The sequence below is a fragment of the Acanthopagrus latus genome, chromosome 10, assembly GCF_904848185.1.
Source record: "Acanthopagrus latus isolate v.2019 chromosome 10, fAcaLat1.1, whole genome shotgun sequence".
NCBI classification, from domain to species: Eukaryota; Metazoa; Chordata; class Actinopteri; order Spariformes; family Sparidae; genus Acanthopagrus; species Acanthopagrus latus.
The window spans coordinates 15,136,816-15,150,374 of NC_051048.1; the positions used below are offsets into that span (position 1 = coordinate 15,136,816).

The window sequence follows — 13,559 nt, forward strand, 5'->3', positions numbered from 1 at the left end:
TTACTTACAGTGGGAATTCATTGATGGTGGTGACTGACCTGAAGGCAAATTCTTTATCATACATTTATTATTATATGGACTGTAAAGGTGACATTTTCAAATTCCACCAATTCATTAGTCCATAAGCCAAAGGAATTAAATTAACAAAAAAAGATAATTTGAGATGCCAGAACCATTACATTTGACATTTGATACAAAATAATGTTTATTCCATGTTTTTGTTGATTGACTAATCAATCAATTGACAAATATCCTATGGTTGTTACTGAATGTAAAGCTGCCCTCTTTGACATTAACTATTAAGACATTAACGTTAATGGTTAACATAAAACCCCATGGTTCCATTGAAGTTTGAAACTGCTGATATTTGCAATGCGGAAAGCATGGATTTTGTGAGAGTGTGTTAAAATACTTATACTGCTAATGTGAATGTGTTATGTAAATGTTATTGTGTAGGGGTCAACCGATTATCTGCATTTTGAAGTGTTTTCTGTATCAGCATTACTATTTTTGTATTTGCACTACTTTGGTACCTTTTACACATGCTCCCCTGGCATGGCCTGCATTCACCAATCTGTGGACTCACTAAATGTCCCGTCTACACACTATCTGATTGGTTACAAGTCAAACGAGCAACCCCTGGTTTCCATCGGGTGTGTGACGTCGCTGATACAGTAGACCTCCTGAGGTTATGCATACTTCCTCATGTTCTCTTTGAGTTTTTGTGTTTCTACCACGGGTGAGTAGGCTACATACTTAAATCCTTCTATGACTAATGTTGATGTAGTGAAGTGAAACATGATCCCGGATGCACTGTGCTGTTTTTGTGTGCAACTTCCAGCCCAGCACATTTTGCTCTGTTCAGCTTGACGCAACAGTGGTCTGTGTCAGGCAAAACAGACTTGGTGTGTATTCTCAGCAGAGCAGAGAGACACTTCTGGGGTGCTGTTGAGATGTAGTGGGGCACTGCTGGTGGAAACATGAGCATTGACTAGAATGGCTGCGATCAGCTCTTTTATTTATTATTTATTTTTTTACCTTTTACTTCACTAAATGTATTTGATAACTTCAGTTATTATTTACTTTTCTGATTAATATAAATTACAAAGCAACAAAGCAACTGATGGACTGTTGTAGATTAAGCTATCCTACACCATAAAAAAATGAATACAAGCTCCCACTTAACACTGATTTATCAGTGATTATAATCCTGTAGTATAATTCATGAAACTATGAACATTCTAATTTGATTGAGGAAATGATTAAAATAATTTCATCAAAGCTTTGTGTTTGCATTTGTTTTATCTCATATTGTGCCACTACAATTTTATATATTTGTTGTGATTGCATATCAGTTCCAAATGTAAGTTATCAGTCTCCGTGTTAAGCAATAATTAGTATCGGCCCCTAAAAAAAGACATATTGGTCGACCCCCAGTATCAAGTACCATAATCCAAAAAAAGAAGACATATTTAAGTTACACATAGGTGATGAACATGTAGAATATTCACCTTGTTTGCCTTCTTTTATAAATTAAAGTTATGGCTCAAATGCCATGGCTGGAGAAACTTGTCAGCGAGATCGGTCTAGCCTCATACCAGCCATGACAGCGTTGTCTGGGATAACCTTTGAGTTTGTGTGTGTGAGTGTGTGTGTGTGTGTGTCTGTGAGCGTGTGAGTGTCTGTGTGGGTCATCATTGTGAATTTGGTATTGAACACACCTATTGTAGCGGGGACGACAACAGAAGCAGGTTTTAGTAGGGGTGGGCGGATGGATCCAAAAATATCAATACTACCAATTCTACATAGTATGTAGATTGGTTCAAGCGTGAAATTGATCGATATAAAGGAATCAGTTTCAGTTTCACTTCTCTACTATGTTCTCTTTTATTTATATTTCATCAACTTGAAGACCTGTCTAAAAAAAACGTTCCGCTGCAGCAACTTGCAGAGCTTCTCCATCGCTCTGCTGTTGCCCTGTTGTGTGCACAATTTGCGCTTCGTGCATGTGTGGCTCGCCTTGGTTCACACCCTTACATGCAGTGATGGCTGAACACAAGAGGAGCTTCGCTTGGAGCTACTTCACAGCTATAAATGAAAAAAGTTGCAATCTGTGATGTGTGCAGGAAAGCTGTTCACTTGACAACACCACAAACTTCTTGAAACAAACAAACAAACAAAAAAAGAGAAAGAGAACATAGAGGAGGAGGGAAATGCCTCATCAGCACCCAGACTGTAGACACTGAGACAAAGCTCACTGGGAGAGTCTTTTCAGAAAGGCAGGGAATATCTAGGTAGTCAGACTGATTAAGTAAAGCATACTATAGTCAGACATCTAACTAATACATTTAGCAGATTGTATCTATCTAACTTAATTATTTTAGATTATTAAGAAACTGAAAAAAACATTATATCTCAAAACTGAAAAATGAAAATGGCTTAATATAATTATTATTTTTTAAATATACAATTATATTCTAAATATTAATGTTATATAACCTGTTTTGTAGGTATGCACTTTCACCTTAAATCGGTAAATTACATATTTTGTTATTAGGCTTTCAAAACTATCCTGTGTTTTCATACAAAAAAAAAAAAAAAAATATATATATATATATATATATATATATATATATATATATATATATATATATATATATATATATATATATATATCAGTATCTGTGATATTGGCCTTGAATTACTTGGTGAATCGGCTCGAGATCTAATTTTGCGGTATCGCCCACCCCTTGTTTTGAGTTCTGTGCCAGGTTTTGAAATGTCTGTCGGACATTTTTTTTGCCAGTGCTAAAGCATCATAACCAATGCAGTCATGAAACTTCACAGGTGTGTACTTGAGATCAAAATGAAGGCATACTGTAGTTCGATGATGGTTATGGTATGAGCCGTCATTACTGGGAAATCATGTGATAATGTAGTAATTACGCGGAGGAACTTGATTGTGTGGATGGGTGTTCTTTGGCCATTGAAATAAATAAAACTCAGACTTGGGTACCTGTGCACAACAATTAAATGTAACCGCTGGTAATCTTCCAGGCACCATTTCATATGCATTGGTAGGAAATGTATTCTCTCACTGCGAATCATTTAACATGGGAGGCTTGCGAAGATGCATTGTACTAATAATATATAAGGTTGAAATATAAACTCTCTTTGTATTTCCCTCCACTTTTTGTGCAGCAAAAATCCAACAAATGAACAGAATGAATGTAGTGATGCTGGTGCCAGTATTCAGGCTTTATACTGGCTGAGGTAACGGATGGCTAAACAGGAGAATGCACCAGTTAAACCTGAGCTTTTCCTCTCTGTGTTGATTATCAGAAAAAGAACTTCCTCTGTTAAACAGAACTGAAGGGAAAAAGGCTTGCACTGAAGTCTGGATGAACCACAGACTACGCGGATAGAAGAGGGGAAGCTCTCTCTACACCAGTAAAGGTCAGAACATGCACTGTCTACGGCACTTGTTCACTTCCTTTCTCTCTTGTGAACTTTGCTTTAACACATTTTTTTTTTTTTTTTTCCCTTGGACGGCCCTCACTGGGAGGTTGGAGGCAGAGAAAGGTCAGAGAATGAGGAGAACATAACTGTGAGGGATGGTTAATAATCAGACCGGAGTGTAGTAAGCACTTCTTGGAGGCACAAGTACACAAATGGCATCGCATTTTCACATTAAAAATCTGTTGCCCACGATTTAAACACCGCTTTTGAGAAAGTATGTCAAAAGGTCAAAAAGATGAGGAGAAAGTGTATGGATGAAGAAAATAGTGATGTGCAAGAGATTAACAGCTGTGTGGTGTAAGATGCAAGTGTGCTGTAAATGTACACAAAAAAAGCATCAGGAATAACATACAGTCTTCATAGCAACATCAAAACAATTGCAGACACTTTGTCTCATTAAAAACACATATGACATAAGGTTTAACCAGAACTTGAAACTGTAGCCCTTTAAAAAAATGAAAAAAAAATAAATCTGAATGCCAAACAATGGGAATGTCAGCAGAGTGGTGACGAGAAACTCTGCACATTCTACAACACTTTCACCTTGAAGTGTTAAAGTGAATGGAAAGTCTGGACCAGCAAACACATTTCCAATATAATCAGCGTTTTTGTTCCATCTTCTTTTTTTTTTTTTTTTTCCTTTTGGTTTTGTTTTGTTTAAACCCAAGCAGAAGGGATAGCAGAAAAGTGTTACCTTCAGCCCCTGGGTCAGGTCGTCGGGGTCAAAGGTGGTCAGAGGTGAAGGTCCAGGACGTGAGCCATAGGACAGGACAAGGGGGTGGGACACACATTGGTGGAGGTCACGGAAAAGTACAAAGACATGGTGGCGAGGAGAGGGAGGAAGAGGCGGTAGTCACAACCGAAAAATGGATGGAGGGATGTGGAAGGGGAGGAGGAAGGGGGGAAGCAACGGGGGAGGATGTTGGAAAGAGCGAAGAAGACGAGGGAGGGTTCGGGAGGGAAAATGGAGGGACATGGCACCAAGAGAAAGGTAAAAAGCAGAGGAGGGTATTGTGAGGGAAAGTGGCTGTTTTGAGGGGTTGGGGGGCAAAGAGGCTGAGTCAATTCCTCTAAAAAAAACAGAACCAAAATAAAAAAGGAATGAACCCATACCTTGGTCGTTTAACGTCAGGTGCGCCAGACCTTGAAAGGGAAAAAACAGAAAAAAAGAACAGAAAGAGGAAGAAAAGAAGGTCATAAAAGGCACGGGAAGAAAAAAAGCATTGTCACAACGTTGGACTGCAGTTTGTGACAGACATCCTGGGGCAGACTTGGATGTCAGAGTTCAAATCAAAGGTAAAAAACGAGAAAGAGAGATAGGTAGAGAGAGAAAGAGAGAGCAATAGTAACAGAAAACAAGCAAACACTTCTTGAGTGAGGTGTGGGGGGTTTAGAAAAAAAAGCATTTTCATTTGGCGCAACCCCCGAAGGCTATTGCTCTCACAAATGCTTTTTTTTCCTCTGGAGTACTTATGGAACACAGAGAAGAACTGTTTGGCAGAAAAAAGGCTTGAATTGTATACCTCATCTCCTACTGTACAAATCATCAGAAAAAAGGATCTGAGTGCTCGCACAGGGAGGGTCACAGATAAACCCAGAAATAAAAAAAAAAAAAACGCTACAGGATAAATGTTTTGTGCCTGTAAAAAACCAAAGCCAGGGGATTATTCCAACACAGAAGTGAGTACACGCAACTTCACAACAGCAGCCCAAAAATATTGACTTAACTTTCTCAAGGCTATGGTGCACACATCTTGCCAAATTGCAGATCCACTGATTTGAAAGGAAACTGTCTACACTGAGCTCCTTCTGTTGTCAATAGTAAAAAATAGTAGAACAGTAACATTTCTGAATCGGGCCAGAACAGCATTTCACATACTTTGACAATCCATACATGCAAAAAACATATCACGATAGCATCACTCTGAAATTCATGATTTAATAGTTTTATGCATATCTCAGAACAACTGTGAAACAAGCCATGTGGCATTACAAAATACAATAGATCTCTGGTTAAACACAATTTTAACCAATCCAGTTTCAGCACAATGACCCACACTGTCAAGACTGCCAGTAAACTACAACGTCATGCCTTAAACTGAGTAAAAAAGTGAACACCAGTCGGACATTCCTGTCAAGACTGTGAGAATAATATGTTTCTTAAATAATACTAAAGCAGCAGTGCATGTTTATAACAACATTAGCTCTTACTGTTTAAAATAGCATATTCAGCCTCCATACAACACATGTTTTGGGCTACTGTACATGGATCATCACAAAAAAAAAAAAAGTCTGACAGGAGAGAAAATGATAGCAGAATATCTGTTCAAACCTCAGTGCTTGCAGGGGTCAACAGAATGGCAAATCTTGTTGAAAGTTCTTGGAAGCGCAGCTCAAAACAGAGAAACAGAACTAGCAGGAAAATGAAACATGATCTCAACTATGGCCTAAAGTGAGGATTATTCCAAAATAAACCCAATGGCTAAAGCAAATTGGATTTAACCCCAGGCAGTACAGAATACCAACAACATTATAGCCGCTGGACTAAAATCCCTACAAGGTCAAATCTTGTCAAGCCAACCTGTCTTTTCTTAATCAATACAATTTCAAATATAAGACTGTCGGCGGTACAAGCACACGGCTCAATCTAAATAACCCTTCAGCACCAATAAAGGGCAGCAGAGCAGCCTCGTGTGCTGTGTTTTTACTTATTCACTTATTCAGTTTAACGTGCCAGACAACATTGCTGACGTACATCCCTGTGCCAGGTTTGAAACAGTGTTAGCCAGTTAGCTTTTACAGGGAAAGATGAGCTAAGGAGCGCGGATAACGACAGCATGCTTGAGGGGGAAAACACATCAACAACAGCAGCCCCGCAAAAGGAAACACACAAAACAAACAAAACACAGCTGCTACTAATGTGTGTGTTTCTTGAGTTCACCTAACCGGAAAATACTAAACGGGACATGGAATGGAGACATAATGTTAGTGCACTGAGCATCAAAATACCTCTTTTATTTTTCTCTCCCACATGTCAAAACACCAAAGATTCTTGTCTTACAGCAACTCTTGGAGGACACGCTGCTCTTTTGGGATCTCTGATGGGGCGGCCTTTTAAATCACCATGATAGGAAGGTACTGTACTGTGCTCAGTAGTCAGTGTCAGCCAACAGATATGGACAATGGCAATGTCCACTAGCACAACAGTACTGACGGTTGCAGTATTTGAATACTCAGCATTAAAATTGCTGAGAAATACATACATATATATATATATATATATATATATATATATATATATATATATATATATATATACTTATTTGTATTAGAATTTTTGTTTCATAGTTTCGTATGATGTTGATTGGAAGATATCCTGCAGATGATGGTGATTAAATAAACAGGTCTGTTAGCATAGAAGATATGCAGCACATTATAAATGGTAGTCATTCAGATGCAGAGCTATGGTGACTCAAAACAGCCTTTCACTGAATCAACGATGGCCTAAAAAGCTTATTTCAGGAGTCTAACAGCCGTAAAAATGGAGAGGCAGCCTTTACAGCAGCTCTAATCTCTGCCAAAACTCCAGCTTCGATACACAAAAAAATGTACCACGGTTCACCTCTGTGACGTCCTTGCATCGACATTTAGAATGCGGACTGGCTAACTGAGGTGCTTGACAGCTGGTGTTAGTCAAACATTCAGTTGTTGCCCACTTTTTATTGCAGACAAACAAGAAGGAGATGGAGTCTAATGTTTTCAGAACAAATTAACACACAACCCCTAGCCTAACAGAGTAGCTGACACATCTGTACCACCACCAGCAAGCAGGTAAATCAAAATGCTACAGAAGCCAAAATGACTCTTGACTACAAGCTGTTCCTATTGTCCTATTTCTTAATAACATCTGTGATTCAGGGCAGAGGAAATGTACAGGCAGAGTGTTTTATTTATCTGGCGGCAGTCCGTTTCCTGCCGGCCCTTTGCAGGGAGTCCAATCATTCTCACTCTGCCTCCCTATGTTTTTGTTCCCTTGCTCATAATCCATTAAGGAGATAAGGCGGAGGCTCCTGCAATGAAACAGAGCGGTGCTGTCGCTGCATACCAAATCATTCAAACACCCCCAGCCCCCACCCCTGGCCTCATCCAGCTCAGGCAGGCAGCGAAGACAGTGGCACAATTCTATGGCAGAGGAAGACAAGAAAACGTGAAGAAGAGGTGGTAAGAATAACATGCCAAATGTCATCACAGCCAGCGCTGACCATAGATTTACAGACAGGTATGCAGCAAGGTTGCAAAGAAAAGCCAAAAAATCAATACAAATTGCATTCAAAGTTATGTGTTGGGGAAAAAGTAATGTTGGGATTAGAGCCATGCAAAATACCAAATTCAAAAGCGACAAACACACATTCACATACAGCCAGTCATACACACACACACACACACACACACACACACACACACACACACATCATGGTTGTCTTGGCAGAAGCATAGGATGGCAGACTCCTAACTTGCCAGATTCTGATTAGGATGTGACGGCTTTCGCTAGCAAGTTGTTTGAGAGTGAAGAGGCGGCGTGACTCAAAAATTAAATGACTGATCACTGTAAGTCATCTGAACACAACAGGCATAAGAGAAAGCTTGATCTCTGTTAACTTCCATTCTGCATCGATATTGGAGCCGAAATCAAATTACCACAGCCACGAGCAGAATCGCTTGCCACACATACAGGGAATGTGACAAACTCTGAGCCCAAGCTATGAGTCTCCCCATCTCCTTGACATCTGAGAATTTGATTACATCCTTGATTCTGCAGCAAGTACAGATGGGAGTGCCCAACGGAACGGATTGGATGGTTATGATTGAGTGGCAGATGGACCAGGGTCATAATTCTGTCATTAGGAGGATACATGCTCAGTCTTATCTGGCCTAACCCCCCCACCACCACCACCACCACCACCACCACCACCATTTCCTCCTGTTTCTCCATCTTTTCTTTGCCTTCCGTCTCCACACCAAGCCCTCCATCAGCCAGCTGCAGCTGCCTCCTTCTCTCTACTTCCTCATCTGCCACTTTCTTCTGCTCTGCTTTCACGTCTGATGAACACAAGCCACTATTGTTTAGCAAGCTACTGATTTCGTTCACCGTCACCGGTGATTCAAACACCAGATACTGCGTGACAAAGACAGGCAATGTCAGCCAGGGTTATATCTACATATAACAGTTTATAAATGCAGCAGAATAAAACTTGAATTCAGTCGAATTACAGTGTTTATACTGTGGGTTTTGATACAGCAATTACTGAGTAGTGAAGAGTAACAACCACACATACACTATGTTGCACACATTCTTCTTCCACCTCAAGAGGAAAAGAGGTCCAATATTTGTCTGTGTTTTGACTTCATGTGCAGACTTGACAATTCTTGGACCCCAAATTGTAGCTACGTCCTCTTTTGATACGCAGATCGTGATAGGACGAGGTGTATTGCATTTAACAGGCACGGCATGTTCTTGAATCACCTTGTAAGACATTCTGTCACAACGGTTACAGATTATGACGAGCCTCCTCACCCACATATGAACAGATGTGCTGGGTATCAGGACAGCAGCAACAAACACAACTGGGGAAGACAGAGAAAAATGGAAGGCATCATCATCATCCTTTTCAGCCCCTTCCCCATCTCCTTTGGTCTCACTTCCTCTTTCCCTCGTTCACCAGATGGACACATAGACTAAGTCAGAAGGAGGAATGTGCTTGCTTCTCCGGCCCCTCGTGGTGCTGGATGGCATGTTAAATAGCATCCTCCTCCAAGGACTCTCACAAGCATATGGCCAGCACTCTTTACGTGCCACACTGACACAAGGCTCTTCTTTATTTGCTGATCCCAAAATGGTAGTCACACAAAAGTGGTTAAAACATTTCTGAGGACACTGCCTTTGATGACTTTGGAGGGAGCAAGTATTATCAAAAAAGCGAGAACTATTGAAGTGTGTGAAAGCCATGCAGTATAAAATAAGAACAATAAATAGTTTTATGTGCAGCTTATTGCTGGGTGCACCCCTTGGCGCGAGGTATAAAACTGCGCAATATCCAAAACGTTTGACATATCCACAAATCACTGCCTTTTACTGGGCCTGGACACAGATAAAGTTTCACAGCATAATCATCACTGTATGTCTTCCATCGCCAAAAGTGCAGCCAAGGCCCTCAGGGCCTCAGAAACAAACCTGCGCAGTTTTGGAAGCATCTGCTTAAAAGATGTTGGATAATGATTCTGACTGAATGTGAATAATATTCATCTCAGTAGGCTGCTCCATAATGCATACTGTCTTTGCACCGCTTAAGTAATATAGAAACTATAGCAGGATTTAAAGTGCTTAAATAATTCACTTTGGACATTCTCCGAGAGAAAAAGGGGAAAGAATTGTAGGAGGTAAGGGAGCAAGAAGACCTCTGCAATCTGAGGTATAGACTGATGTTGAAGGCTTCCACGTCTTTCAACGCTTTGAATTATTAACATAGAGCTTGCCCCACTTTCAAATGGAAGAGACATGTTCTACACTGTAACATCAAGTGAAATCAAATGAAAATCTTTGCTCATTGGGCCCACTGCTGCGCGCTGATAGTGAAGAGTGATAGACTGCAGCCCTGTGTAATTTTAACAAAGGATCAAAGTCTTACACATGCTGGTACAAAGCAGAAGGTACGCCACTGCTATCTCATAATGGCGTGGTTCTCTGTGTGCGTGTTGCACTGAGAACAAAACTTAAAGACTCTCATTCGGCTAGACAGCTGAAGTCCAAAGAAGGAACAACAGGAAGTTGATTATTTTCTGTTAGCTCTTGGCTTGGGTGATGCACAGAGCGACAAATTAAAACAAGAACAATTAAGTGATGTTTCGGCTGCAAAATCTGTTAGTGCTAAGAATTATTGAAAAGCTGCAGGAATGTCTACAGACATTCAGCTTGTATAGCTCTTGGGAAAACATTGGACCCAAGGTGAATTTGAGCTGCACAGCCGCTTTTTCCTATAAAGAATGAAACTACCAGTTTTTTTTTTACCAGTGTGACACATTCACACCTACATGTATTACATTTTTAACACGAGTGAGATTTCCGGTAAATGAGGAATAAATAGATAAGCCGATTCCTCTGTTCAGATTTAGCCTGCAATAGTACCGCGGTACCTTGTAATCTGTAATTTGAATGTAACAGCCCTCTGATTATATTTGAACGCAAATCTGATTGTTTCTCAACTGATTAGTTTCTACAACATGGTGAAAAGTGCCAGGCTGAATTATGAAGCTAAACTACTGTATATCTCAACAACAAAAGATTGAAAAGGGCACTGACTCTTCTTTCCATTTAATATGAAGAAGGCGGACAGGCGATCAGAAAATGCTCACAGTAACATGGCAGGGTACGTGTTTGGCATACTGTATATTGTTGCTAATATTAAATGTGTGTGTTGAGCGGCTTCTGTGTGTTGATGATAATGAAGACCAGGTCATGCTTAAAATACAAAACTTTACAATGATAAACATTACAAAATTTGGTAATACTCACTATACAGGTCAAATTCATAGCAGGATTTCATAGCATTTATGAACTGTATATACATTGGAGGAAAAGAAAAAAAATCTTGTGGGGTTGGTTCCTGGCAAAATGCCCTAGATTTGCAATGTAGCTGAATAAGAAATATACTTGTTTTACAGAAATGGAGAATTCTGTTCTAAGTGTGTGTGTTGATGTGTATGAGTACGCATGCATTTGATTTCCTTGGAAATTCCATGGGGAACTGTTGACCCCAGGCAAGGCACTTAAGCTGAGCGAGTGAAGCATTAAATCTTTATGGTCACTTTCCACTTTACGCCGCAGCAACAGCCATCATCTGTCAGGATGCAATGCACTGAGTTGTTTGGAGGCCTGTCAATGGATGTGATTTTCTTTTCAGAGTAACAATTAGGCAGAGCCACACTACATAATTAAGACTGCACATGCCAAGGTTTGCAGACAGCAAATATTATGACCAAAATCCAAAACACTTCTTATCTTGATTTTGGCTTCAAACGTTGCGCCATTGCTTTGGTGTTTCAGATTATAAGCGCTGTCCTTATGTACTCCTTATGTACTAAAAATGAAATACAAAAAATGATGCCCATTTCATACAAAAAAGAAAAATGTCAAAGCAACATTTGTGTGTGATTCAGAAAAGGCTTAGCCGTACTGTGTATTTGTTTATTGGCTTAACAACTGTCTATTCTGTATGTGGCGAGATCATAGTTACATATTACGATGGAATGTATCTCAAATCAAGATATTATGCTCTCCCACATCTCCTAATTAACTGCACAACGCGAGTGAATCCCTTTGACTCACATTTTGTTCATTAAAACACATTTAATATGTCATGGGATATGTCTGGAAAAATAAATCACAGCATCTCGGAGATCGGTGAGGGGTAGAGATCTGAACAGTTGCCGTTCCATCTTAATTAAACAGTTCATAAATAAATTGGACCTCCATATGTCGAGCAGGAGAAGTTGGACTGATTTCACATTTTAGCCACCGGAGCTAACACACAGAGGGGATGTTGACGATTTCGTCGCTTATGCTAATTTACACTAGATAGAATAAATATGCTCAGAGGAGCTACAGTGTTTTACCAGCTCAAATACAAACCCAACCACAATGACTTCAAAGGAGGCGCACTACCAACACTGCTAAATGTATAATCTAGTATATACAGCATATTCCTACGTTGTGTATCCTGAATTTAAACTGTTCTTCTCTTCCAGCCGTCCTCCCATTGTTTGTATTTTTCAAGGTTTCGCATGTTTTGAGTTTCTGGCCTGGAAAAGCCATGCTGGGTTCGACTTGTGGGGAACCAATAAATTCTATGTCTGACCTCTATTTTCCTTTCATTTATGAGGTCAAAAGTAATCATTAGTCCCCACTGAGATCTGCTGTCTTCTCTCCATCTGTCCTTCCCCTCCTCTTCGTAATCTTCAACTGCCAGCGACGCAGATGCATCCTACAACCGTTCCCCGTTCCATCCGCCCTCCTCCCACAGTCAATTTCATGGAATGAATGTGTCTGATTGCCACTTCTGGACTCTACTCATTAGGGAAGCAGAAAGCAAGGAGTGGGCAACAAAATGCCGTCCTTTACATTCCCCCCCCTCCCTTGGATGTTGGACGCCGTAATTGCAACATCAGATGTGATGGAGAGACCAGCAGCATTGATGGTAGGAAGGAAGGCAGTCCTCAAGTGGACGCTAAGCACATGCAGCCACCTGCCTTTTCTTTTGTGTAAAACCACAATAATACTGCAGACTAAAATATGTAACCCACTCAAAGCTGCCTCTGATGATTTTAATCCTCCATCCACGTTTTGCTCAAATCTCAGTTAATATACAACCACTGAGAGATATCAATAACGGAAAAAAATTTGTCTCAGGTAATCAATCAAGAAATGTTCAACTCTTAAGTGTATCAAATTAATTCACAGGAAGATATTTTGATATCATTGTCACCTCTATTGCAAAAGTAAACCCATGTAAGTGAGATAGAGTGAAAACAACAGCAAAATCTCCAGGTCCTCTGAGCCATGGAAGCTCAAGTCAGAGGCAAAGTAATCTACAGGGACATTAGTGCAAAATAGCACCTTGCCTTGAGCGTTTGTTGATGCTTAATGTTTCATTTTGACAATTTTCTCCCCTCAGCCGGAGTTTAGGAGCAAACATCCTGTTCCTCTCCACTAACAGCACGGCGGTGAACTGTAGTTTCGTGTTAGGAAAAAAAAAAAAAAAAAAAAAAAAAAAAAAAACAAAATTGTAATGACTTCTTCCAGGAAAAGATTTGAACGGGGCGACTTCCTGTCTTGTGTCAGGGGTGGGTCTCAGCAGGTAACTACAACAACATCCTATAATGGAAAATTAATGTCTTCCGACTGAGACGACGCGCTAACTTCATTTAGCTCATCGGGTCGGGTAAACACCATTAGACCATGGAATCTGCAGTACGTCTGGAAGTTC

General features: G+C 40.2%; 1 protein-coding gene across 7 annotated transcripts in view; it reads right to left on the minus strand.

Annotated features, from left to right (window-relative positions):
* Positions 1-13,559, minus strand: part of nrxn2b (neurexin 2b) — a 629,462-nt gene that overhangs the window by 456,751 nt on the left and 159,152 nt on the right. For 6 of the 7 annotated variants that reach the window (XM_037112710.1, XM_037112711.1, XM_037112712.1 and 3 more), the window contains one exon: positions 4,633-4,662. The exons of the other annotated variant lie outside the window; for it this stretch is intronic. In XM_037112710.1, coding sequence (XP_036968605.1) covers positions 4,633-4,662 — 30 coding nt within the window. The remainder of the gene's footprint in view (positions 1-4,632; positions 4,663-13,559) is intronic. 7 annotated transcript variants of the gene reach the window in all.